At 39.3% G+C, this 25834-nt stretch overlaps 1 protein-coding gene across 9 annotated transcripts; it reads left to right on the top strand.

The window, feature by feature from the left end:
- Window positions 1-137: 137 nt before the first annotated feature.
- Window positions 138-25697, top strand: WDR47 (WD repeat domain 47). Of its 9 annotated transcripts, XM_051795343.1 has the most exons (16): window positions 138-292; window positions 1305-1433; window positions 5948-6114; window positions 7660-7743; window positions 8268-8352; window positions 10009-10811; window positions 13304-13430; window positions 15393-15571; window positions 15681-15938; window positions 16324-16402; window positions 17634-17791; window positions 21071-21240; window positions 22119-22289; window positions 22685-22816; window positions 23415-23633; window positions 24297-25697. In XM_051795343.1, the coding sequence occupies exons 2-16, from the start codon at window positions 1317-1319 to the stop codon at window positions 24437-24439; spliced, it is 2892 nt and encodes a 963-aa protein (XP_051651303.1). In that variant the 5' UTR covers window positions 138-292; window positions 1305-1316; the 3' UTR covers window positions 24440-25697. The 9 variants fall into 9 exon arrangements, with proteins under 9 accessions (XP_051651303.1, XP_051651366.1, XP_051651314.1 ...); XM_051795406.1 differs by lacking the exon at window positions 1305-1433 and having other exon boundaries at window positions 145-292; XM_051795354.1 differs by lacking the exons at window positions 138-292; window positions 1305-1433 and adding an exon at window positions 702-719.
- Window positions 25698-25834: the final 137 nt, after the last annotated feature.

Genomic DNA, 25834 nt, shown 5'->3' with positions numbered 1-25834 from the left:
GGCCCCGCCCAGCACCGCCACCGCCATCTGTCCCTCCCTCCCTTCTTCTCTCCCGCCCCCGCGGCGGGGCGGCCCCGACCCGCCCCTTTCGTTTCTCACTGAGGCGCAGAGGGCCCCGGGGCGCCGCCGGGCGGGCAGCGGTGCAGGCGGGCACCGAGCGGAGCGACAGCGGCACCAGCGCCAGCCAGACCCCGGCCCCGGGCCGGTCCCTCTCGCCGCGCAGCCGCGCCCGCCGCCATCTTCCCCTCCCGCCCCGCCGGTGCCGGCGCGAACGGGCCGCGGGGCCCCGCAGGTGAGCGACGGGAGCCAGGGCGGGGGCCGGCGGGCCCGGCGGGGCTGCGGCGGGAGGTGGGCTCTGCCCGGCGGCCGAGCCGGCGCCGGGCCCCGTCCGTGGCTGCGCGGAGCCACCGCCGCTTCCCCCGCGAGGGGTGCATCGCCCCGGCTGCCGGCGCCGCCCGAGCGCCGCCGCCCCTTTGTTGTGCCCCGGGCCGGGCAGCGCGGCCGGAGCCCGGCGGGTGTGCCCTGTGCCCGGGCCGGCCCGCAGGAGCCGCGCCGGGGCCGTGCGGCCCTGCCCGCCCCGGTGCTGAGCTCACATTCCCGAAATGCTGATGCGGGCTCGGCGCGGCGCAGTTCGCCGGGGCGGCTGCTCCGAGCCCGGCGGAGCTGGATTTTGGGTGGAAACCTGCGCGAAGAGGAAGAACGTATTGGAGCAAGTGGGGGTATCACAGTCAAAATACGTTCATTCCTAGTTTCTGGAAGTTGTTTGGGCTTTTAAATTTTTTTTTCTTCCTTCTGTTTTCACTCTAACGTGAAGCATTGCATAATTTAATGTCACCTTTTTGTCATTCGCGGTGCGGAATGCGCTGGGTGAGGCGTGTGCGTGTGGGAACAGGGACTGACGGATGCCGAGGGCTCTGCGGTCACCTCCAGAGCGTGGTGAGACCGGGATTACCGGGTGGCTCTGAAGCAACAGCTGATCTAAGCAGGGTAACCAAATGGATTACGAGAGGGCAAGCCAGTAAAAAATCTGTGTGAGACAGAAAAGGCGGGTGTGTAAGAGAACATCGATTTTGCTGTGTATTGGAGTAGGAAAGGTTTCAGTCATGGAGTTCAGCTGTACAAAGTTTGGCGAAGGTTTTCTATGAAGGCTTAATATGCTCAATGCTGTTCATTTGAGATAATGAATTGTGCGATCTTAGAGTGAAATGGGTGTCAGTGCGCTGACTGCTGTGGAAATCAATTGTGATAACAAAATCTGGCCTATAGTGTTGTTTGTTTGTTTTTTGTAAATTCCTTTGATATAGAGTAACTGGAAGATGATTGGGGGCACATCAGAAATGGAGCCAGTAGGGACTGACCGGGCCCTGAGTCCCCCGTGGGCTCTGTGTGGGCAGAACTCCGGAGTGGCCTCTGGGCAGGCACGAGAGTCATATGTAAGTGACTGTGGGGTGGATTAAAAGGTGAAATAACTTAATGCAAAACAGCCAGCTATTTAAATATGTATGACTTGCTCCCATTCGGGATTTCTGTGACATGGCTCACCAGGATGCTGAGGTGATGGGTAACGCATCGCAGCTGTCAGTGAAGTCAGCGAACCAAGGCTCCTAATTTGGCTTCACGTCTCACTTTAAATGTGTCACTGCTCTCACAGTATGACACTTGAAATTTGAGCTATAATATTTTTTCTTGTGTTTGAGAGTAGTTAGAGATTTTATATTCCTTGCCCAGTTTTCCAAATGTATATTGCATACTATTGGCAAGTGATCTATTTCAATTAGTAAATAACACAGGAATAATGCTTATTGTAGAATTTCACTATTGACTTGCTCAGAATATTAAACTTTAAATTTCCATTATGTGGATGTGTATGCATTTTAAATTTTTTCTAAGGAAGGTGACTTAAACAGAAGAAGTATTTAATACTGATTTAGATGCTTTTAGTTTAAAAACATTTTCCTGAAATAGTATATTTTAAGGTATAAGTGAATATAAATGTTTTAAATTTTTTTTAAGAATTGTTTTCTCTGCTTATAATACCCTGAGAGGATTCTTGCTGTTGGCACGTTCTTAGAACACGAGTAAGAACAGAATAAGAATGAAGCCTCTCTCTGGAGGATTTAGTGGTAGGTAGTCCTGTGTTCCAAAGAGTTTTTTTTAAAGGGTGTCTTGTCCATTGAAGCTACAGAGAAAAGTTGTGCCAGGTTTGTGGTAAGAAGTTTTTTGGGTTTTTTTGGTGTAGGAAAACAAATTTAAACACAGAACTAGGTGGAGATAAGGGGGAGTGAACAGGAGGAAGAAGGAAGGAGGACAGGTGTGGAGAAGTACTGTTCTGCAAAGACTGGGAAGAATAAAAAGGTTGCAGCAGAAATGTGGTTGGTAGAAGGCACCTGAAATATTAAGGTCTAATTCTCATTTGCTTTCATTTATACCTCAAGCTAATGCTGTGCCTCAATCGTTCTTGAGTATTAGTGCTTGAGCTGATCAGATTGTGACGTTATGTGCCATATGTGCTGGCAGAAAGCAATACAGTGTGATGGACCAAAGATGCAGCTTGAGCTCTAATCTTGAGTTTCCCTGCTCTTCTTTGCTATTTAATTATTATTATTTTTATGTATACACATACAGACATACCACTGAATGTGAGAAAACCTGATAGATTTCATAGAGGGTGATGTGTAAGCCTATGTATATTTATGATTTTGTGATAGTGTTAGAGGACTGCTTATTACTTTGACAGCATAATTCTTAGAAGTCTGAGCTCATAAGACTAAAAAACATCAATTACGTGAAAATCTTCTCTAGAGGGTTTACTGTTCTTTTCTAACCGTTTGTGTTGCTCTGACAGCAAATGCACACTAAATATTTTCCTAATACTGTTAATGTATGAGCTTATCAGTGTGCTTTAACTCTTTTTCAGAAGTTCAGTGTCCAAACTAGGTTTGGGTATTGTATTACATTTTTCTTTACAGTATCCAAAAGTGCTGTTATTAGTCTTGTATCAAATATGGAAGGTGCAATCATTCTTCACCCTGATCCGTGTAAATGAGGTTAAGTGTTAGAATTGTCAAAGGCTTTATGTTCAGGACAAGCCTGTTATTTCAAAAAATCTAAAAAGGAAAATGGAGGACAACTGCTTGCAGATGCTTAAGAGTACAAATACATTAACTAAAATCTAGCAAGTACTGAGTTTTATGCTCAGTATCAGTACAACATGTGAACGATTAATTTTAAGGCAAGCTTGAAGCTGTGTAGGGTGGCTTCCTATTTCAACTTGAGTCCTGTAGATCCAGTTGAAAAGAAAGCTGGACTTGGTGTTCCTTTCTTCAGAGGGAGTCTTAGTCTGATTTTCTGATGGGGAGTCTCAATATAACTTTACCTAAGTTTTACTTTGTCTTTTGACAAGGAGATTAATTTAGTTTATGTAAAAACCACCAGTGCCATAAAGCATAATAAAAAAGAAATGTAAATGCTTCAGGTGAGGTTGTGAATTAAGATGCCAATACTAAACTGCTGGTTAAATTGGTGTGGGGTTTTTTTTCCCTTCAGTATATAAGCAGGGTTGAATTTTTCTCTGGGACCAGAAATCCATATCCAGTTGCCAAAGGGGGAAGTTGAAACAGTGCTAAAATGTAAGGAGAAAAGCACCTTTCTACAAATTCTGGGTTTGGATTTGTGGGTCTAGCTTTCTTTCCTGCAGCAAAGCTTTCTGCAAGCCAGACTTTAATTTTTCCCGTTGACTTTACTATCTAAGAGTGTGCTCGTGGTCTCTGGGTGTGTCTTTCATGAGACCCATCAAAATACTTGTTGATTGGAGTCTTCTGTGACTAAAATGAGAATTAGACCCAGCCATTTTAAGAAGTTAGGCCATTTCATCTGGCACAACTAGGTCTCTGTTGTTCCAAAATAAACTATGCTGCTATAATCAAATGCTTTGCTCTTCAAATGTTCTGGCAAAAATTGACATGGAAAAAAGTTGACATACAACTGTGAGAAAGATGAAGAACTTGGGAGTTTAGATAATAATGCAAAAAACCATGTTATTAATGCCTAAGTTTTTGTATCCTTTCAAGTTCACTAGCATTGGTTTATGGTGATCAGTGAGAAGTTTCACAGGAGTATTTGTCTCTTCCCCTCCTCTCTGGTAAATAATTCATTTCTTGTTAATACTCTTGAGTGTTCTCTTTGGTTTATTCAAACTTACTCAGTTTCTCTGTGTCTTGGCCTGATATGAGATAGATAACTAGCTTATTAACTCCAGTTTTCTAAGGCTGAAGTATCTGAAGTCTGTCTTGGGAGCTGCATTGCCCACAGCTGGTTATCTTTCAGCATCCTAGTTGCTAGATTTCTGCATAAGTGAATGAGTGCATGAGGGAATTGAGAAGTACTTTTATTTTCCCCTTTGAATTATAAGGGGAAGAAGCTGGGAACTATAACCTGTTGCTGTGGACAACTTGCTCTCTGTGGTCATCTCCATTTTTTGGATCACTGATGATCACAATCACCATTGTCTCTCCTTGTTGCCTTCTGCTGAGGGTTCATCACTGCTTTCCTGTGTTTTTTGGTGCACTCTCATAATCAGTTTAGGCTGGGTTAAGACTTTGCTACTGCCAGAAAGCAAAGTTCTGTTAGTTCCTTGTGTCCATGGAGTGAATAAGTGTTTAACTTGCCCCTGGCTCAGCACACGGCCCAGCTGGGGATGCTGTGGGGTGGCTGGGGATATGTGGGAGTGTGTGGCTGAGTGCAGAGGTGACAAGAGACTGCCCTTTTCTGCAGTAGTAACATGGGATTACACTGGAATCTTCCTGATGTGAAACCATACTCTCCTATACAGGGGTGCTGCTAGGTGGTTGTTTGGGTTTGGTTTTGCTTTGTTTTGTTTTGTTAGAGCTCCTGATAAGGCGGTGCCCTGTGGCTTGGCTGTGTTGTAGTTTTTCTCCCCACATTCCCAGATAGTTTACAGATCATCTTAGGAGGTACAACTGTAAAGTCTTTTTAAAGTTTGAAAAAGGAAGTTCAACAGCTTCTACTTTAAGTCAGACTGAAGCACTCAGGCAAGATTTAGCCAGAAGCAGAATTTAATTTAGGTTTCCTTAGAGGAGTACATGTTACAACTCTCATATCCTTTGAGGAATTATGCTGCAGAGGAGCTCGGACCTTGTACCTATGGGAGCTTTAAACAAGGTGACTCCCGGCTGCCAGGGCCCCAGCTGCATCTTCCTGCTTCTCCTTTCTGCTGGCTGGACAGCTCCTTAGACCCCTGAGCCACTTTATGTGTGTTGGTGGAGAAGCTAAGGCAATGACAAAAGTCAGGAGTGCTAGGGACGGGCCAGGACCGTGCAGCTGGAGGCCGGTGAGTGAAGGGGAGTTGGCAGCCAGCGGGCAGACTGTCTTGGGCCACCTTGGGTTTGCAGCTTTAGATTCTTCGTGAAGGGTATAGACAGAAATAGGCATCCTTACAAAGGAAGAATGAAAGCCCCTGGCTTAATTGCCATATGCTACTTCAAAATTAAGGTAGGGAGAGAAGGCAATTTTAGTGTGCTATGCCTTTTGCATCTGTTAGAATGGGAGATCTCTAGATAATGACATAGTAACTGACTCTTATGCTCTTTGAACTTCACTGTTTGCATTTCAGAAAGGAAAATTTTACATACTGCAGGCTTGGTAAGCACAATATTTTCACGCTGCAAGAGGACTGATTTCTTGTTAGATTTGTTGATATGGGCCCTGTATATGAATAGGACAGAAACCAAAAAGTTGCAGATGCAATGTTAGGTCTTAATTATGGCTTCATAGTCAACCTCTTAAAATCAATTAATTAATCTTGTAATTTAATTTTTGTAACACTACTACATTCTGTTCTATAAAACTGTATTTTTGTTAGTAGCCAACATTTGTTAATCAAGCATAAAGTAAGATACTGATCATAGCTAAAATTCTTTCCTTTTAGGCTACCATCATGACGGCTGAAGAAACGGTGAACGTTAAAGAAGCTGAAATAATTAAACTAATACTAGATTTTCTTAACTCAAGGAAACTTCATATCAGTATGTTGGCACTTGAGAAAGAAAGTGGGGTCATTAATGGCTTGTTTTCAGATGACATGCTCTTTCTAAGGTAGGACTTCTTTTTCTGGTGCTTAAATACTACATATATGAAAACAGAGCTGGACTGTGATTCAGTGGGCAGCCCTGTGCCACTCAGTGGGAGATCTTAACTTGTGCCCTCATCTTATGCTGCTTCCTCCTGATCCCATTCTGTGGTCCAGCCCTGGAATGTGTTCCAGCTCTGAAGTTAGTGACACCCTTCTATGAGCCACTTGGAGTAAGTTACTGGGCATCATCAGCATACACTGAGCTAGATTTTTTTGGTTGCTTGTTCATTCGTTTTAACTTGGTTATTTTTCTGGCACACCGATGAATTTAAGTGGGAAGGAATCTTAACAAGTGCCAGTGTTAGTGCAGGGTAAGCTGGGGAAAGACCATAAGGAGGAATAGTATGGGAAAGCAAGCCTTGTTGGTATCTGTGATGTGTTATCAGCTTACCAGGTCATATGGACCTCCGTATGTGGTTTATTGACTACTAAAATATTTTTACAGTGTTCTAGTGCTAAGATCAATGATGAGTGGTTTCCAAAGCTTTTCCCCAAAAATATTATCTGCATTTCAAAATAATACCTAGATTTATCTTAAGTTTAACAACATGAAAGGAGTATCTTTTATCATCAAGACATGAGAGTTGGTGCAATTTACCATTCAGGATATTGCCCTCAATATTTTTAAAAATAATCAGTGTAGATGAACACTAGTTTTCAGCATTGCTGTCTTGTATTTCATGCCAAAGGTACATAGTAATGTTGTTGAAGCATGAGAATATAATCTACCCAGCTGTTCTTAAAACATTTGAAAATACATTTTGTCACTGAGCAAAACTTCTCACCGGGCTTCTCTTTTGATTAAAATTATGGATATTGGACTAAAATGAAATGAAAGAAGAATTACAGAAAGATGGAAGTTACTAATCCAGTTTATTTGTTTCATTCTTAGCTCAGTTGGAGTAACTCATCCCTTCCTTGCAGGTCTGTGTGTGATATGAGGGTATGAATTGAACTGAACTACCTGTTCGGTCCAGCCCACTGATCTTGGAGTTGGAGCTCTTGTGCTGGCATCGTTCCTGCCAAGCTGTTCCTCTCACATTGTTAATATGGGAATTCTGTGTTTACCCATCCCCTTTATAAAATAGACCCAACAGTATTTATACAATTAAAATTGACCAATTTTTCAGTTCTCTTCCATTCTTTGAGATGTATTCATTGAATTAATATCTTTATTTAAACTCTTCAAGTAAGATTTTTTTTTTTTAAATAATAATTACAGGTAAAGCAGGAGACACAGGACCATTTTGTGCTTTTTGATGTACCTTCAAAAGTAATTCATATTTGTCCTTCTAGTATGCAGTTATTTTTACAAAATATTGAGAAAACATTTTGCTCTTGCAGTTAGTCACATCAGCCAGTCCTCTTGGCATCTGTGCAAAGCATTAGCTTTTCAAAGCTGGTTGATCACTTGTGTATTTAAATTATTGTTTTGTATTTAAGTGGACTTCTTGAAAAAGGTTGTTCTTGTCTAGTGAAATTCAAGGAATGATCCTTTCTTTTACTAGGCAGTTGATTCTTGATGGTCAGTGGGATGAGGTTCTTCAATTCATTCAGCCTCTTGAATGTATGGAAAAATTCGACAAGAAAAGGTAAAATAGAATGTATGTCAGAGTTCAGTTTTCTGAGTTGTGGAAAATATGTGAATTTCTAACTATTGTCTATGAAAACAGTAGTTGTAAATTTGTCACCTTACTTTTGGGGTTTTTTTTCTAACCTGTATACTCTTCACAAAGTGTATGCATGCATTTTTAAAGTTGTACTTAAAGTACTTGCACAGGATCTGTAATGAGGTGTCATTGGCCATACGCTTCAGAAATATGGTGCGTGTTGTACTGTCTTTTAATAGATGGCTGTTCTGTCGTATTTCTGTTTAAGAAATAAGTACGTTTGCTATACTTCTGATACTAGCCTTCTGACATTTTTAATTGAACACTTCTGAAAGCAGTAGTGGAAAAAGACATTTCCTGTTAAAAAAATAATGTTGTGGTTACCAATTTGTTAAAGTTTGAGATCAGTGTTCCTTGTCGTGGCAGTTTCTATGCCTGATTCCCTGCATGTCTCTAAAGTTTACCTACTAGTGCAAGATGTATAGTATTTAACTTCTCACCTGCAGATTTCGATACATTATAATGAAGCAGAAGTTCTTGGAAGCCTTATGTGTAAACAATGCGATGTCAGCAGAAGATGAGCCTCAGCATGTAAGAATTGTCTCTGGTTTGGGAAGTTTTTTTGTTGTCAGGAAGTCTCTTGAGAGATTCTGATTAAAGGCAGAGCGGAAGCTCCCAACATTAAATGCACAAATTTTGGGTATTACTAGATGGTTTCATAAGCACTGGAAAAAATAATTGGTGTCCTTTGGAAATTAATGTGGCACCCAGGTCTCAAATAGAATTCTGTATAAAAGGCTTGTTTGAAACTTTGCAGCATGGATCAGTGACCATATGCTGTGTTTGTGGTCCTGGTCTCAGATTTACTTTAGGCCATTATGCTGAAGTACAAAGCTTTTTCCTTTTTTTTTCTCTTTCCTCTCCCCTCCCCCCTCAATTATTCTGGAGCAAGCCTCAGAATTGCAGAAATTTATTTTCATAATGTGGGCCAGGTAAAGGATTCCAATTTGAATGAATCTTAAATTTAATTTCTGTTGCTTTTGGAGAGAAAGGTCAGAGTTGGTTTGTTTGGACTGGTTTTTTTTTCTTGAGGGAACAGATGTGTTCACAAAGGACTCCTTCAGTTAAATGTGCAAACAGCAGGAGTTGTGGACTTAGGTTTTTGATATGGAAAGAGGCACTAACTCAAACTGGCAAAGAAGGTTTGCAGATTGTGAAGTTAGTTATAGTTTTTCATTTATTTTGAGGATACAGTAATACCAGTTTTCTAACACTAAAATGTTATGGAATTAAAAATGAAGAACACCAGTAGCTTTAAGGTAATCGATTTTGTTTTCCAAACGGAATTGATTTTAATTCTCTGTCCCATTACATGTACATTGTGCTGCAGGGTTTTCTCTTGACAGTATAGAGAAAGTTAAAAGTCCATCTTTATAGTTGTAGATGGAAGCTGTCTATTCCTTTAATCACTCAATCTGTATACTGTTACCAGACAGCAGTAGAGGGAAAAAAAACATACTAATGTTCCTTATTTTGTTACCAAATGCGTTGGCATGTTGTGGATGAAATACTGCTGTATTGAAGTATCTAGGTAACATGGATAAGTGAGGAGTTCTATCTTTTTTTAAAATCTTTGCAACTAAAAGTGCCAAGTTTTGTGTATGTAACGTGGTTCTTGGCTATTAACAGGCTTTGTAATAAAGCCCTTTATTCATTTGGAGGTCTTATCTTCTGAGAACTCTTTGAATGTTTCTGACATTTTTGATTGGGGAGCAGAATCTCAGTATAAAAGCTGACTTAAAGTTACTAATCACTGGAAACTAGAGCAGTCTATAAGCCTTTTATACTGTATGCCAATAGCTTCTCACAGGAAAAAGAAAGGGGAATATAAGTCAGCTGGCTTTGAGAATGGAAGTAACCTGTGCTACAATAGAATTGTAGCTGTTCAGCTACAGATTTAAAATTTAATCCTATCAAACCTGCAGTGACATGAAAACATTCCATAAATCTCTAGGAAGTGGGACTGGATGGGGTTTTTTAGGAAGTCAAAGGGTCTAGGAATTTGTCTCTGTAACTGCATTTGCATCAGCAATTTCAGACTATATCGTATGACTTTTTAATTTAAATATAACCAGTAATAGTAATAAATGAATGAGAGCAGGGAAACTCTACTACTGCCTGTTCAGCTGTTTTATTGTGGAACCACGTGTCCTGCGAAGGGCTCTGCTGACGTTAATGTTTCTGTAGCTGGAGTTCACAATGCGAGAGGCAGTGCAGTGCCTGCACGCGCTGGAGGAGTATTGTCCCTCCAAGGAAGACTACAGCAAACTCTGCCTGCTGCTGACACTGCCCCGCCTGACCAACCACGCCGAGTTCAAGGACTGGAATCCCAGCACTGCTCGGGTGCACTGCTTTGAGGAAGCCTGTGTCATGGTGGCAGAGTTCATCCCAGCCGACAGGAAGCTGAGCGAGGCCGGCTTCAAAGCGAGTAACAACCGCTTGTTCCAGCTTGTCATGAAGGGATTGCTTTATGAATGTTGTGTGGAATTCTGTCAGAGTAAAGCAACGGGAGAAGAAATCACAGAAAGTGAAGTATTGCTGGGCATTGATCTCTTGTGTGGCAATGGGTGTGATGACTTGGACCTTAGCTTATTGTCATGGCTGCAGAACCTGCCAGCTACTGTGTTTTCTTGTGCTTTTGAACAAAAGATGCTTAATATTCATGTTGATAAACTCCTCAAGCCTACAAAAGCTGCGTATGCTGATCTTTTGACACCTCTCATCAGCAAACTTTCTCCTTACCCATCGTCCCCAATGAGAAGGCCTCAGTCAGCAGACGCTTACATGACCCGCTCCTTAAACCCTGCCTTAGATGGGCTGTCCTGTGGATTAACAAACCACGATAAGCGGGTCACAGACCTCGGGACCAAAACTTCTCCAATGTCACACTCCTTTGCTAATTTCCATTACCCAGGAGTACAGAATCTCAGCAGGAGCCTCATGCTTGAGAATACTGAGTGTCACAGCATTTTTGAAGAGTCACCTGAGCGGTAAGTGCAACTAGAGCTCTGTTTTTTTTTCTTAGCTAATGTTGTTGATATTACTGTGTTCTTACTGGCACTGTAGCTCTGGACATAATTGTAACATTGAAGTATAATTTGGTTGTTTGATTTCTGTTGTAAGTAAAACTGTACAAGGTAGTTTGTTCCTTCTGCTTTTATGATTCAGGTAGATTTTCATATTTGGTTTTGGGCCATATAGATTCAGTCTGGATTTTCTTAAAGTTGAAATCCTAGCAGGGAGCACCAGTATGCTCTGAGTACATAATAGAGTCTAGCTAAGATTTATGTTCAGTATCACTGAGTTCTTTCATTCCACATAAATAAATGGAGACAGTGGAATAGCTGTAACTCCTGTCTTCTTTTTCCATTCCGTCCTCAAGTCTCTGTAAATTTTAGTCCTGACATCCTAAATCATTACCTATACTTGCAAAATTTGCATATCCCAATGAAGTTAGTGGAAATGACAGTATGATGTCATTGTAGCATTCCTGTATCATTTAAAATGTTACAATAGTATTTCAGCTTAAATATTTACTTAATATTTTCCCAACCATATCTGAGTCAGTCAAATGAATGTATTATGTTTTTTGTATTGGACTTAGAGATAATTGGGTTATGCTATTAATAAGTTATTGATTGCGGTGTAGATTGCAAAACTGTCCTCTTCTTTAAGAGCTGCATCAAAGTTTTGTGCTTTTCTGCCTTCTGAGAGAAAGGTAATTAGGAGATGTGGTACTTGTCAGTTGAGAGTTTATCATCATGTTTTTGCCTGGCCTTTATTTTGATCAGCAGTTCTGTCCCTTCCTAAATGTAATATCCATGCTTCTCTAAAAGCAGCTGCCAGGTTTTTTGGCTCCAGAGGACCAGATGGGTAGCTAACCCTGCATGTGGGTGCAGTGGCCAACAGGAGACATTTTCAGAGCTGGGGTGGTCAGTCTGGACTGCAGCTGGTGTCTGTTAGTTTTGCCTCACAACAATATTCTGTATATTGTGTCATGGTAAAGAGCAACTGTAATTAAACTCAGTAAAAAGGAAACAAACACTATCAAACTGATGTCAGTTCACCAATGATGATGGAAATACTTACAGTAATGTATGTATTAATGTATTAATACTTATTAATACATTAATAATGTATTAATATTTATCTTAATGCTTGTCTTGAAAGGACATCTGTTGTTTGATTAAAATCTTTGGGTTTACCAGCCTCTTTCCAAATGGAGTTTTTGTGGATTAGCTATTATGGAAGTATCCCTGGTGTTACATTTTTTACAAAGTGTACCTCCTGATTATACTAATGAATTATGAATCCTCTAATTTAACTGATCTGTATAAAACCTTAACATTTGTGTGTGTAGACCAGGGTTCGATGTTCAAACTGATTCTTGAAAGGTTTTTGCTTCCCTTTTCAGTATTAGAGTACTAGAATAATTCTGCACAAATAGTGTTATGTTGTGGGCTAAATAAGGTGGTAAATTGCTGCAGTTCTTCTTTATGTAAGCCTTACGTGATGTTAAATGAAGTTTAGAGTTTTTAACATGTTTTTTTCATTAGTAATAGATCCCTTGAAGGTAAGACTTAGGTTATAGGGCCAGAGCCATAGTTTTCAAGAAGGCATTACCTTTTTCAGAACAAAATCCAACTTCAGATCAAGTGTGCGACTTAAATGGCGGTATTTGTAAGGGCGGGAGCTGAGCTTTATTTAAATATGGCCTTTGCTTCCTCTTGCACATGACAGAAATATGGTATTTCTCTTACAAGTTGTGTTCATCAAGCAACTGTCTTTTAGTCAGCTGAGGTACTTTTGTTATTGTACAGAGGTGCCCAAAAAGTTTAAAATAACTTTATTAAGAACTTTGTTCCAAGTCACTATGTGACTTGTGGCTATGTGAACTCTGCATGTCTACTGATGGCCAAACCATTTCGGAAAGAGCGCCATGCAAGAATAGTTAAAATACAATAATAATAAAACTGATACAAACAGTTTTCTCTCTTGCACTTTCAGGAGTGTTCAGGCTGATGGATGTTATACATAGTTTAAATTTAGATTACTAGTAGTAATTAAAGTGATTATCTTAGGGAATATCTTTAGTCACATAGTATATGAGATAATATTTTATGCACATAATTGCTTTGAAAATGGGAGATCTTGAATAACTTGTTAGTTAAAAGGTATGTGATTCGAGTGAAGGGATAGAAAGTAGGGAGTTTGCATATGTCATGGTGGTAAGGCTTTTTTGAAAATGCAGGGAAAAAAGCACAATGGCTGTGCTTTTTTGTTTGTTAGGAGTTTCATTTTTAGTGTAACCCCTTGCAAGTGGCATTTTCTTCCCAAGCAATATCTTCAGTTATATGTGACTTAAATAGTTTGCACACTTGTGTCATCAGACTTTACTGTAGAATGTTGTCTTTCTCTACTTGATTTTTCTACTCTTAATTTTTCTCAGTTAAGCTTCTCTTCTTTTCCATGTTGCTGCGAGAAGTGATACTCCTGTGGAGCAACAGCGTCCCATCGGCAGTGAGGCTTTGTGCCAAGGTTCAGTTCCAGAAAATGAACCACTCAATGCAGCACAGAGTCAGGGATCAGCCAAACAAGAAAAAAATGAGGTAGTGGATGTTTGTTTAAAAATAATGAGGCCCTTTGAGCTGCGTTCTGATCACTTCATAATGATTTGCCTTTGTTTGGAGAACTTCATGCATGACAATGGGTTGCTTTGAATCTTTGTTTTTATTATAGTAAAAATACCATATTGCAGCTTGTGTAAGAAACTGCTCCTTTTTTTTTCCATTGTATAGAGTTCTGCTGTTGTTTGAGTTTGTAATGCAGCTGATGAGTGTGCCTTGTCACACCAACAGTGCAGCTAAACTTCACTTCCATTACGGTCTTTGAGTCGCTTCTCTGCTGCAACAGTGTTTTGTATGCACCTTAGGAGGGAGGGAAGAGCAGATGCAGAATTAATAAGAGAGAATGAGGACAGGAGATGCTGTGGTAAAGATGTTGGCCAGGCTATTATACACAAGTAGAAAAGAATGTAGTACCCAGTCCAATTTCACCTTTTTTTGTTTCCCACATCATAGTGGGAAGAAATTGTAAGAATTAATTTCTGTGTAAGAAATTAAGTGTTTTTTTCATAGCTTTATTTTTGCAGTGTTCCTGTAGAGACTGATTTAGAAGCCAGAGTTTATAGATTAGAGCTTCTGGGCAACATATTTTAGGTTTGCATATTAGTTTGGGTAATAATAGCATGGAATCCAAAAGATCAAAGGATTGAATCCAATTATAACAAACAAGTATCAGTCATGGAAAGAAATACAGACAAGAATGTACCTGTTACCTAGAAGGATTATAACCCAGTGACTGGGGAACAGTTCACAAATTTCAAATACAGGGAATAAATGCTTTCTAGACATCTGGTGATTCCTTTGAAGTTTCTAAACTGCAAGTATTCACCATGGGAAACCTAAGGTGATAAATACTTTGCAAATACAACAACACTAGAAAATCCATTATAAATCAGAAAATTATTGTGTCAGAGAACAAAAAATCATAATGCAAATATTGTTAATTAGAGGAAATGCAAAGGCTCTTAGTTAAAAGGACAGATCATGCATGAATTGTCTGAACTAATGCAGAGTTATCAGGGTGTCCTTATACAACCTAAATTCATAGGTGACAAAGCTGTCACTTTGGAAAACAAAAAACCCACCAGGGTTTTTTCTTTCTTTTACTATTTTTTTTTCCTACTAGTTTTCTAAATATGCAGTTAAGGTTTTTTGGTTTGTTTGTTTGTTTGTTTGTTTGTTTTAATGTAGGGCAGTTCTGTGTGGATCATCTGGCCTTGGACTGAAGTGCTTTTGGTTTTCTGTTTGTCCGTTTTTATCTTGTCCTCAGCTGCTGGCATTTGGAACTAGTGACACAGAAAGTGAGGATTGGGGAATGCAGGAGGCAGCAAGTCCTGGGCAGCTGGCAGTGTGGGGAGCTAAAGACAGAATGTAAAGGAGAAGGGACCATGAGAAAGCAAGTTGAGATGTTTGTGTTTGGCCCAGAAAGTACAGAATTTTTAAGTTAGAACAGAGCACCAATTTCAAATGTAAGATACAATGCTTGGATAGATCACTTCAGAATTGGCTACAGGGAGAGGGAGATTGGCTCTGCAGACTGATGGCAGGGAGGTGTCAATGTGACAGAAAATACTAAATTTGTAGTGGAAGTGTGGCTTGGAATTTGGAATGTCATTTATGTTGTTTTTTTATTTTTAGTTTCAGTTTTAAATCATTTATTTGTTTTGATCTTAAGTAATACCTTGGAAGTTTTGTAGGAAAGAACAGTCTCCTTCAGAATTATGGCAGAACTGCTTCAACAGTGAATAGCCTAGGCTGGCAGTGGTTGCTTTCTTCAATATGTAAATTGTGTCTAGTTTTAAGGAAGAATTAAATCATTACTCCTCAGAGGAGAATCTCCTGGCCTTTTGATGCCTGTGTTGAAATAATGATTCAGAAAGTAAATATTTAGGTTAAATACCAAAATTAACTATTTAATTTTCATCAGTGATTCTCATTTCTTTTTAGCTTCGTGATTCAACAGAGCAGTTTCAGGAATATTACAGACAAAGGCTACGTTACCAGCAGCACTTAGAACAGAAGGAACAACAACGACAGTTGTACCAGCAAATGTTGTTGGAAGGAGGAGTGAATCAAGAAGATGGAGCTGACCAGCAACAGAATCTTACTGAACAGTTTCTTAACAGGTTGGGGACGTTTATTGATTCTCCTTCTACCCACCTGTATCTCTTCTTAAGTCTCATAATAACCTGGTTTGATGGTCTTTTTTTTTTTTCTCTTGTCATTTGTTATTAGATCTATCCAGAAACTAGGAGAATTAAATATGGGTATGGACAGTCTGGGAAATGATGTACAAGCACTTAACCAGCAATGTAATGGGAGCAAAGGGAATGCATCTACCAATCCAGCAAGTAACTTCACATCACCACCCTCAGATGGCAGTCAGAGGATAGCAACTGATAGCCCAAATGTTAATACAAGCACTCCTCGAAAGTGTGGATCAGCCAATCAGATCCCCTTTCCTGAAGAGTCACCTGTACAGGGGAACCAAAGGTAAGTTATTTGAGAGCAGGGCAGAATGGGAACTGAATTTCTTCTTTTCACTAATGGTAGTCCTGAAAGAAACAGTAATTTTTCCACCTCTGTGTGTGTGTTTATGTGTATACATATATACATATGAATGTTATGGAATGAAAGATTTCTAACTTGCATTCACTTGTCCAGTGCTTGGAGTTGCTGCACAAAGAGCAACCTCCTGTAAAAATAATGTTTTAATGGTAATGAATCAGACACACGTAACACTTGTCCTCAGATTAGTCAGTTCTGAGAATGAGTAATCGAGACTGTAACTTTAGTCCAGAAAATCCATGCAAATAAATCTGTCTTTGCTCTTCTTTTGTTTTCTTGTTATGAATTTAAACTCTTCACCAAATCAAAGCAGTGTATCAGCACATGCTGTCACTCAGCCACAGCTGGAAGACTCTTTGGGGAATTTAGCTAAGGCAAGAGGTGATGAGGTGAGTTTTCTTGTCACTTACAATTTGTGTTATCAAAAGATATGGTATTTAATCCTGAGTATGTGACATCCTCATTCTAAATATCTATTAACAGTCAGAGTTTTTGGTTAATGTTGTACCTGCAGAATCACAGAAACGTTGAGATTGGAAGGAACATCTGGAGACTGAATCCAAACCCACTGCTCAGAAGAGGGTCAATGAGAGCAGGTTGCTTGGGTTTTGAGTCTCTTTAAGGATGGAGGATGTTCCACAACCTTTGTGGACTACCTCATCCCATGTCTGACCACCCTCATACTGCTTTTAAACCAACAAAAAATGTTGAAGTGGAATTTGCTATATATTATTGTTGTCCATTGCCTCTTGTCCTTTCACTGGGTCCCACTGGGAAAAATCTTGCTCCATCTTCTTTACTCCTCCTATCACATTTATATACACTGGTGAGATGTACACATTCACACCCTGGAAAGCCCTTTTGACCTCAAGGCCAAACAGTACCAGCTCTCTCAGCTTCTCCTTGTACAACAGAGGTTCCAGTGGGATGTCTTTTACAACCATTGTTTTGTATTTTCCAGTTGAAACTTTGATTAGGCTCCACTCAGTCCATGGTTTGAAAAGCCAGGGAAATAGTTAGCAGGGAAATAACTGCAATAAGTACATTCAAAAGTTTCTGCATCAGATACATAAAAATCATAATCTTAGAAAGATGGTGATGAAGTCACCAGGAGTGTGATGTAATAAAGTTAGCATAGTTTAATGATAACTGTGTTATATACAGGGTGAAAATCTGATTCTGTTTAGTATTATATTTGTTTTAGAAATTGTGTTTATGACTTGGACTGTTTTCAGTAAAAATGCAGCTTTGTTCCCCTTGCAAGTTTCACATAGATGAAATGTGTTTACACAAAAATAAACTGTAGTATAGTGCATCTGAAATGGGCTGTTTAGAAGAACAAAAAATGGGTGGAAGTCTGGAGGGGGAATGAGAAATGTTAATCTAATGTTAGCTGTAAAAGTGAGTTGAAGAAAAGAACTTGTTGGAGTATGCTGTTCTGGGACCTGGAGTAGACATTGTTTTACAAATCTGTACTTTGAATAGTGCAGCCTGGTGTGATGCTACTTGTTAATACTTTGGTTCAGTAGCTTTACTTTACTCCACAAAACAGTCACATCTGCTTGTAAGTGTCCAGTTTTACACTGAAGAGCCTAATTTGACTGTTACCCTTCTACACAGGATGACAAATCAAAAAAGCAATTCATTTGCATTAATACTCTAGAAGACACACAGGCTGTCAGAGCTGTAGCCTTTCATCCCAGTGGGAGTTTATATGCTGTTGGCTCCAACTCTAAAACTTTGAGAGTTTGTGCCTATCCAGAAGTAATTGACCCAAGGTAAGAAAGCTTGTGTAATCATTTCTATATCATAGCCCTTCTTCCTTCTCATACCTGTACTTTTCATACCTTTATTTTATTATCATAAATAGAGCAGTGCTCTCCTTGGAAACCTGAACTGCCAAACAAAATTAGATGATCTGGTGAAGTATTTTTGTATTTGTGGGCTACTTATTTGTTCTCTTTCCTTACTGTCAAGATGCACTGCCATGATACCACACTTTTCCTTATAAAGTGTTGGTTTTGCCTCAGCAGTTGGGCTTTTCTGTGTTTACTGTGATGGCTTCTGGTTTTGATATTCCAACTGTAAAAGTGGGAGAAAGCATGTGTCAGTTCCCAGCCAGCACAAGTTGGGCTTCATGAGATGCAGTTTCTGGCAGGAGGACAGACTTCACATTTGAGAAAGCAATATCTTCTTGAACTTTCAGAGCAAAATGTACCAGAGCCTTTCTATTGACCCATTATTACTATAAACATTGTTTTATAGGTATATTGGTTCCTTAAAGGGAAAAGCACTGTTTGTGGTTTGCTGTGTACCTGGTATTTTCAGGGTTTTTTAACCCATTTTTTTAATAGGAGGGGGAAAATATATTTTTTCATCTGGAAATAAATATTGCTGTGTCAATAACCATCTCCTTATCTCTGTTCCACTTCCATTATTTTCTTAGAGTAGGGGTGAAGGGCAAGCATCTAAAACTTCACAAGCTGCAAGTGTGCACAGTGTGACTTTATCTGGGACATCTTCCCAGTTTAGAACTGATGCTCAGGCTTCCAACGTGTTCAAAAGTAATCAGATTTTTTTTTTTATTTCCTCCTTAAATATCATCAGTAAGGTAGACTTTGAAGTTTAATTCCAAAGTATTTATTGGCAATGTATGACACAACAACATAAAAAAAAAAGATTTCTCTGATACCCAACACAAACCAACTTGCTGGGCTTGAAGCCCAGGCAGCTTCCTCTTGACTGGTAAACAGTGCAAAGCATTTCCAGTGGAATGGGTGCTGCTTTATGGAGTAACTGTGGTCTGCTTCTGCACAGCTGATTGTTGAGAGCACAGGGAAGGGTTAGAGCAACTCTGCAACCTTAGTTTCTAGTTGCAGTGCACGATCTGATGTGACAAGTGACAAGCTGCATCTGGACATGAAAGGAATACTGACATTTCCTTAATTCTGAACTTGTAATTCTTCCTCTTACTGTTGTTTTTGACTATGCTTACAGTTTGCCTGAAACAATTCATCACAGGATTTACAAGACAGCAGAGAGATTACATTATCTTCAAGATACTCTAATCCTTGTAACAACATGAGTCCAGACATGCATTCAAAATTATTTGTGTTTTTCAAAAAGCTATAATTGTGTAGAACAGATGTTCTTTGAAGCTTTATTGGGCCTTTTTAAAGTTTTTTAAATTGTCCTTCAAACTGATGTGTGATTCAGGATAGGCTGGTTTGGAGTTGTTTTTTATTCCTTTCTCTAAAGGTATAATAGTAGTGTGGGAGTTTTTTTCTGCATATTTGAGATTAAACACTGATAGATACACATTACAGTTCTGCAGATATTGCTGAAATAATTCCAGTGCTTCCATGCAGTGGATTGGCAACATGTGGTCTCTGAGCTGGATAATTGCTCCTGTATCCTGGCAGAGTCAGTGATTCTCAGCTCTTAACAGGTGGTGGATCCGAACTCGGAGTGCAAGATATGGCATTAGGTCACTTAGGAAGCTCTGAAGTGTGTTAAGTGATCCTGATTTACACTAATCTGTCATGGATTTCCTCTCTGGCAACAAAATAAAATTAACTTCCATGTAGATTTACTTTAGTATTCTTTACTAAAGCCATGTTTATCTCCAGAGTTTTTAAACAGACTTGGGTGATTGTCTTCTGTCTTTTCTCTCTGCCTCTTCAGGTATTTATAGTATGGTTTCTGAATTTTTTCAATAGTGATTTAATTTGTTGATTTCTATTGTTGATGTTACTGGAGTGAACATTGATGGAAGTGGATACTGCAATACTTTATCCTAAGTACTTGACTTCTTCCTGCTATGAGAGCAGAGAAAGAACATTGTAGGAAGGTAATTGATTGAACTTAAGGCAATGTACATCAGTGGGACTGTTGCTTTTATTTTAACCACATGTAAAGCTGATGTGGTTTTAGAAATAGGAATGTATGGTGTGTTTAGATGGTGTGAAGATTCTTGCACTGACGTAGAATGGTGAATGTGTCTTTCTGGCACAGGCTGCTGTATTCAATTTTCTAGTAGAGAAGTGAAGCTTTTAGAGTCACTTTATTCAACAAGTACATTCAATGTACAGCTCATGATGAACATAAATGAGTTTTTTCTTTTGTATTTTTTTTGGTTATTTTTGTTTAATGACCAAAAAGGAGACAGTGCTTGACTTAGAGTAGCATTTTTCTTTGTCTTCCCAAGCAGGGATAACATTTTTTGTGATCCTTTAAGTGCTTGATGAGTCCCACTTATTCTGACGGCAAGAATGGCATAGACAACAACTCTCTGGATAAAACAGCAGGCTTCAGTTTTTATTGTTGCAGTACTAGTAGGCACAGACCAGCCCCAAACACAAGTATATGGAACCTACTATATGGCTTATAATTAAGCTGTCTTACCAAACACAGCCCTCAGTTAGTGATTAAATCTGCTGGGTGGGAAACTGGAAGGGAAACAAACACCTTCCTGTACACATGCACAGAGGTTGCACAGGCTCCTGGTTTCTTCTTTTTTCAGGAATTTGTATTTTTCCAATCTGCAGCCTAATGGTTTAATCCCAGAGCCAGCCTTTAGCCATGCCAGCTGCACTGGTGCTACCACAGACAGTGTGTGCATTATGAGCTTTCTTGGCCTGCTGTCGCTTAATTGAACTCAAGTGTATTCAAAAGTGGCCATAGAATCAAGATGTTGAAGTATGAAGGATGTAGAGAAAAATCACACCGGTTTAGGACTCTCAGGATAAGGTTTCATTGTACTATAACTAGTAATTACTATATTTTATCTATATCAACCCCCAGTAGATGAAGGGACTGCCGAAGTCCTTTTTGCATGTTTAATCACAAGTACAATGCCAAGATGAGTCAAAACTGAGAAAATGGGATGGAGATGATCCTTTTCTCCTAGTTTACATATATATGTTTCAATGCAAGCAATCATATGAATTTAATGTTACTCAAAATAAAGAAAAACAGTATTTTCATTTTAAAATACTTTGTTTTCCTTAGAAATAAAAGGATATCTGATGGTTTTCTTTCTTTTTTTCTTTTACCAGTGCTTATAATACTCCTAAACAACCTGTAGTTCGCTTCAAAAGGAATAAGCATCATAAAGGATCAATCTACTGTGTAGCCTGGAGTCCCTGTGGACAGCTGTTAGCTACTGGTTCTAATGATAAATATGTGAAAGTACTGCCTTTTAATGCAGAAACTTGTAATGCAACAGGTACTGTGTGTCTATATTTAAAGAGTTTATTTTCAATTATTTGTCAAAACCATTCAAATTACACTGATTATGTATTTAATAGCTTTTGTTATTTTTATTCTAATACTTTAGTCTCTTTTCCCTTTCACCATCACTGTAATCTTTATCCAGCAAAGAGCCACTGCGAGGTTGGGGATTATCTTTTGGGTTTCGTTTGGGTTGGTTGGTTGTGGTTTTGTGTTCTTTGGCAAGATTCCAGTATTGTGCTCTCTTCTGGCAGATTGTCCTCCATATACAGTAAAACAGCCAGATGTTCTTACTCACCTCTGGATCTTGACTGTCACTAGGAATTTATTTCCACTTCTAGTTTCCCTTTTTTTTGCCTACTTCTGTCATCTGTCTTCTCACCCATCTTAAAAAGGTTTCTGGCCCGGCAAATATTACTTTCCATGCCCAACCCTCCTAATCAATACACTGAATATGGCTCTTATCTTTTCTGTTTTGAACTTGGGCTGCCTTGTCCTATGTGGTTCAGTGGTCTCAATGACGTCTCCCTCCGGGCAGAGAAAACCTTTTGAGTTTACCAGAGTTTACAAAAAGAAATAAACGTACTCTGTAAACTTTGGCTGCAGCTGGCTGTGGTGATGGTCATTTTGCAAAGCTTTAGGAAGTAAGAAGTTCAAGCAACACTCAACAACAAGATTCTTAGGGATTTTTTTTTTAAACTTTAGTAACTGAAATATTGTGTTCTATAGAAAGTGCACAGCAATATTTGTACTTGGTAGCATACCCACCCTTGCCTAAGGTATTCTGCATTGTCACTGTAGCTGCTTTAAAGAGTGTAGCACTAACAAACAGAGTATGCCTTATTTTGTTCCTCGATTTTTAAATTATTTTAGGACCAGATTTGGAATTCAGCATGCATGATGGGACAATCAGAGACCTTGCCTTCATGGAAGGCCCAGAAAGTGGTGGTGCTATTTTAATAAGTGCTGGAGCAGGGGACTGCAATATTTACACAACAGATTGTCAGCGAGGACAAGGCCTTCATGCCCTGAGTGGTCACACTGGTATGTGTACTGTGGCTTCTCTCACACTTTTGAAGCCTGTACTATGTTCTAATAAAGTTGTTGGGTTGTTTTGGGGGTGTTTTTTAAATTCCTTGTGTTTTTCTTTGTAGCAAGACTTTTTTTTGCTCTCCAGATTGCTCTTGAGGTCTTTTGAGGGGTGATGGGGAATGTTTGTTTTTACATATGTTGGCTGTTAATTTAATGGGTTAATGCAACTTCATTCCAGAGAAGATGCAGAGGTGGGTATTGCCTTTCACTGGTGTGTTAGATCATGCAACATGCAGCTTTTCCACAGGATAGTTAAATCTCTGAAAGCAAAAATATAATCTGAACTGTGGTGTTTCAGTATTTGATTAATGATGGTTAATCAACTTAAGAAGTCTTCTTGTTCACAGGTCATATTTTAGCACTTTATACATGGAGTGGCTGGATGATTGCATCTGGATCCCAAGACAAGACTGTAAGATTTTGGGATTTGAGAGTGCCAAGCTGTGTTCGTGTTGTGGGAACAACGTTTCATGGAACAGGCAAGAGTTGCTATCATGCTTCTGAACATTCTTGCATAAAAATAGACTTTGAAGACATCAAGGTAATACAGGCAGAATGTAAGGGGGGCGTTGTGCCACAGGCTGGAGGCTTGGCTTTAAAAGAAAGAACCTGTGAGGAATCTTTACCTGTGTTTTGTTTTTAAAGTAACGTTTTCTTTCAGAAGTTGAGTAGTGTTTTTACCTCGTGACTTTCAAACAGACACTTCCAAGTACATTCAGATAAAACATAACTGAAATTCTCAAAACATTAGGGCCAGGATGAATTCCTTGCAGTATTCCACATTAGTTCATAAAGAGTGACTTTCTTTCCTGTGATGGAACAGACACTTTTTCTCATGCAGCTCTAATAGTGTCTTTGCTACAATTCTAGTGTGACCTATGGCTTCAGAGTTTTTAGTACCAGAACATAAAAATTTTGTTATTCTAAAGTAGCAGTAGCTGTGTGTGTTCACCTTAAATTTAAGGCCAACATTCAGTATTCTTTTACAATGTATATTGTGGTTTAAAAAAAGTTGGCTATTTGTGCAAATGTACAGAACTATAAGGTGTGACCATGTGGATTTTTCTCCTCCTGCAGGCAGTGCTGTAGCCTCAGTAGCTGTTGATCCCAGTGGGCGACTCCTGGCTACAGGCCAGGAGGACTCCAGCTGTATGTTGTACGACATCCGGGGGGGTCGGATGGTGCAGAGCTACCACCCCCACTCCAGCGACGTTCGCTCCGTTCGCTTCTCCCCAGGGGCTCACTACTTGCTCACGGGGTCGTACGATATGAAGATCAAGGTGACAGACTTGCAAGGTAATGTGCTGCAAAGGATCATAGGCTCATTTTCCATTTGGTGCCTTTAATGTTGAAGTTGAGATCTTGGTTCCAAGATCAGGTTTTACTTTAAATGGGGAGAAAAACAGTAGAACTTTGAAGGGTTTGACATGTGTATATGTGATTGTGTTTGTTGGCAATTGGCTAATTGTGTAGCTAAAAGTGCGGGCTATGAACTAAATCTTGCTTTGGTCTCATTACAGTAAAAAAAATTATTAACACTGTTGCCTAGTGAGATGACCATTGCTTTCAGATAGCATTCATAAATTTGACACTTTAAAAAGAGTACATAATTTTAATTTTTATTGGAAAGATTTAAGAAGAGGGAAGATATCGGGTATATCTAATTGACTTCGTTTTTCTTGGGCCATTAAACTTTAATCACTTTTTGTGAAAACAGTGAAGTCTGCATTTTTAAGTTGTGCTGTGTCCAGTAACACCTAAAAACTGAAACAGTGGGGCCCTGTGTTATGTTCTGTGTATGTGAATGGGGGGGGGAATCAAGTGCTTCATAAGATGAAATACATATGAGCTTCACTAAACAAACAAGTAAAAAAAAAAAAAAAACCCACAAAAAAACCCACTCAAGAGCTGGGGTATAAATTCATGAAATGACTGATGATTTCTGTTCCTCTGCCACAGGGGACCTCACGAAGCAGCTTCCTCTGATGGTGGTAGGAGAGCACAAGGACAAAGTTATCCAGTGCAGGTGGCACACGCAAGATCTTTCCTTCTTGTCGTCGTCTGCAGACAGGACTGTAACCCTTTGGACCTACAATGGTTAGAGTGCAAACAAAGGCAACCTATGCAGCTAAAGCACAGAGACCTGAGACTACAGAACTGTCCAAACAATAATAATGAGGCATTGAGAGCAGCAGTTGAGCAGGAGAGTGTCTTATCAAGAAGAGGGGCACTTGTCACTGGTTTTTCTGGTTTCTAGGAGGTCTTGGTGTTTTTAGTATATTCTTTTGCAGTGCTTCCAGTCTTCCATGTTGAACTCATGCTGCTGTGACCTATTGTAGTCTTGTTGCCAAAGTCTATGAGGAGAACTCTTATGTTGTTGATGTGCACTCAGAGTAACATGAATGATGTGTTTACAGTTTGGTATTAATTGCATTCCTTGGTCTTTGCCTCAATGAGAATTTTGTACAGAACTTAAGTTGAACAACATTTTAATCAAGTCTGTATGTAACTAGTTACACACATACACACACACACACACACACACGTAAAACTTCCACTGTTTTTTCAGGTTCATTGTATTCATCACTCCTCAACAAGAGATCAGACTTTATAACATCTCCACAATTTCAGTGTTTTTAGTAAAAACATCTGAACTTTAAAGGCTGACTAGGCAGCAATCACATCTTGATTATGGTCCCTTCTATAGTGTGGGATTTTTTCTTTCTTTTCATCTAACCTGGGAAAAATGTTGCTGTTTTTACTACATGACATTGTTTTGAACAAGCTAACATGTTGGAGGGGGAAAAAGTAAAATATTGACTTTTTTCAGTAGAAACATGTAATATTTTACTTTTTGAATGCAACAGAATACCTCTGTGTATAATGTACTGTAGAAAAGAGTGGATTGGCAGCAGTTGTCACAGTGAGCTTAATGGCTATCAATTTTTCAAGTAAAAGGGATACCATTAATGCTATAATAGAAACCAGCATGGCTTAAAATGCTATGTCTGCATGATAATTTAAGAATTGTTTAAATTCCCAGTTCAGAAGCTTATCTGAATTTTATTTCTTGCACTGTTTATGTATGGGAAACTGCAGTTTTATTTCTACAAAACTTTAGATTCTAATGTTTATGTATTGTTATATTTTCATATTGTACAGTTCCTTTTACTTTTTAAAATATAAACCTTAAACTTTGGGTTATTTATTTATTTGAACTGCAGTTAAGTTTTGGATTCTCTTGGTTACTAAATTATATGTGCACTGTAGCAAGCATTTTTAACTATCGTATAAAAGTGGAAAGGTAAATATAGAAGTGTATCTGTGCTATAATCTCAATAAAGACCTCCAACACCTGCATCCGTTTTGGCTGTTATTTTGGATTCTTAGTTCATAATTATTTGATACAACTGTGATACAGAATTAGACATATGACTTAACATGCCAGAACTATAAAATACTCAAGAGTTTTGATATTGTTTCCCTATATTGAATTT

This window comes from Manacus candei, unplaced genomic scaffold, assembly GCF_025592945.1.
Source record: "Manacus candei isolate 608988 ecotype Guabito, Panama unplaced genomic scaffold, ASM2559294v1 h1tg000005l, whole genome shotgun sequence".
NCBI classification, from domain to species: domain Eukaryota; kingdom Metazoa; phylum Chordata; class Aves; order Passeriformes; family Pipridae; genus Manacus; species Manacus candei.
The sequence above is the reverse complement of the archived record's forward strand: the minus strand, read 5'-3'. Positions and strand labels throughout refer to the sequence as shown.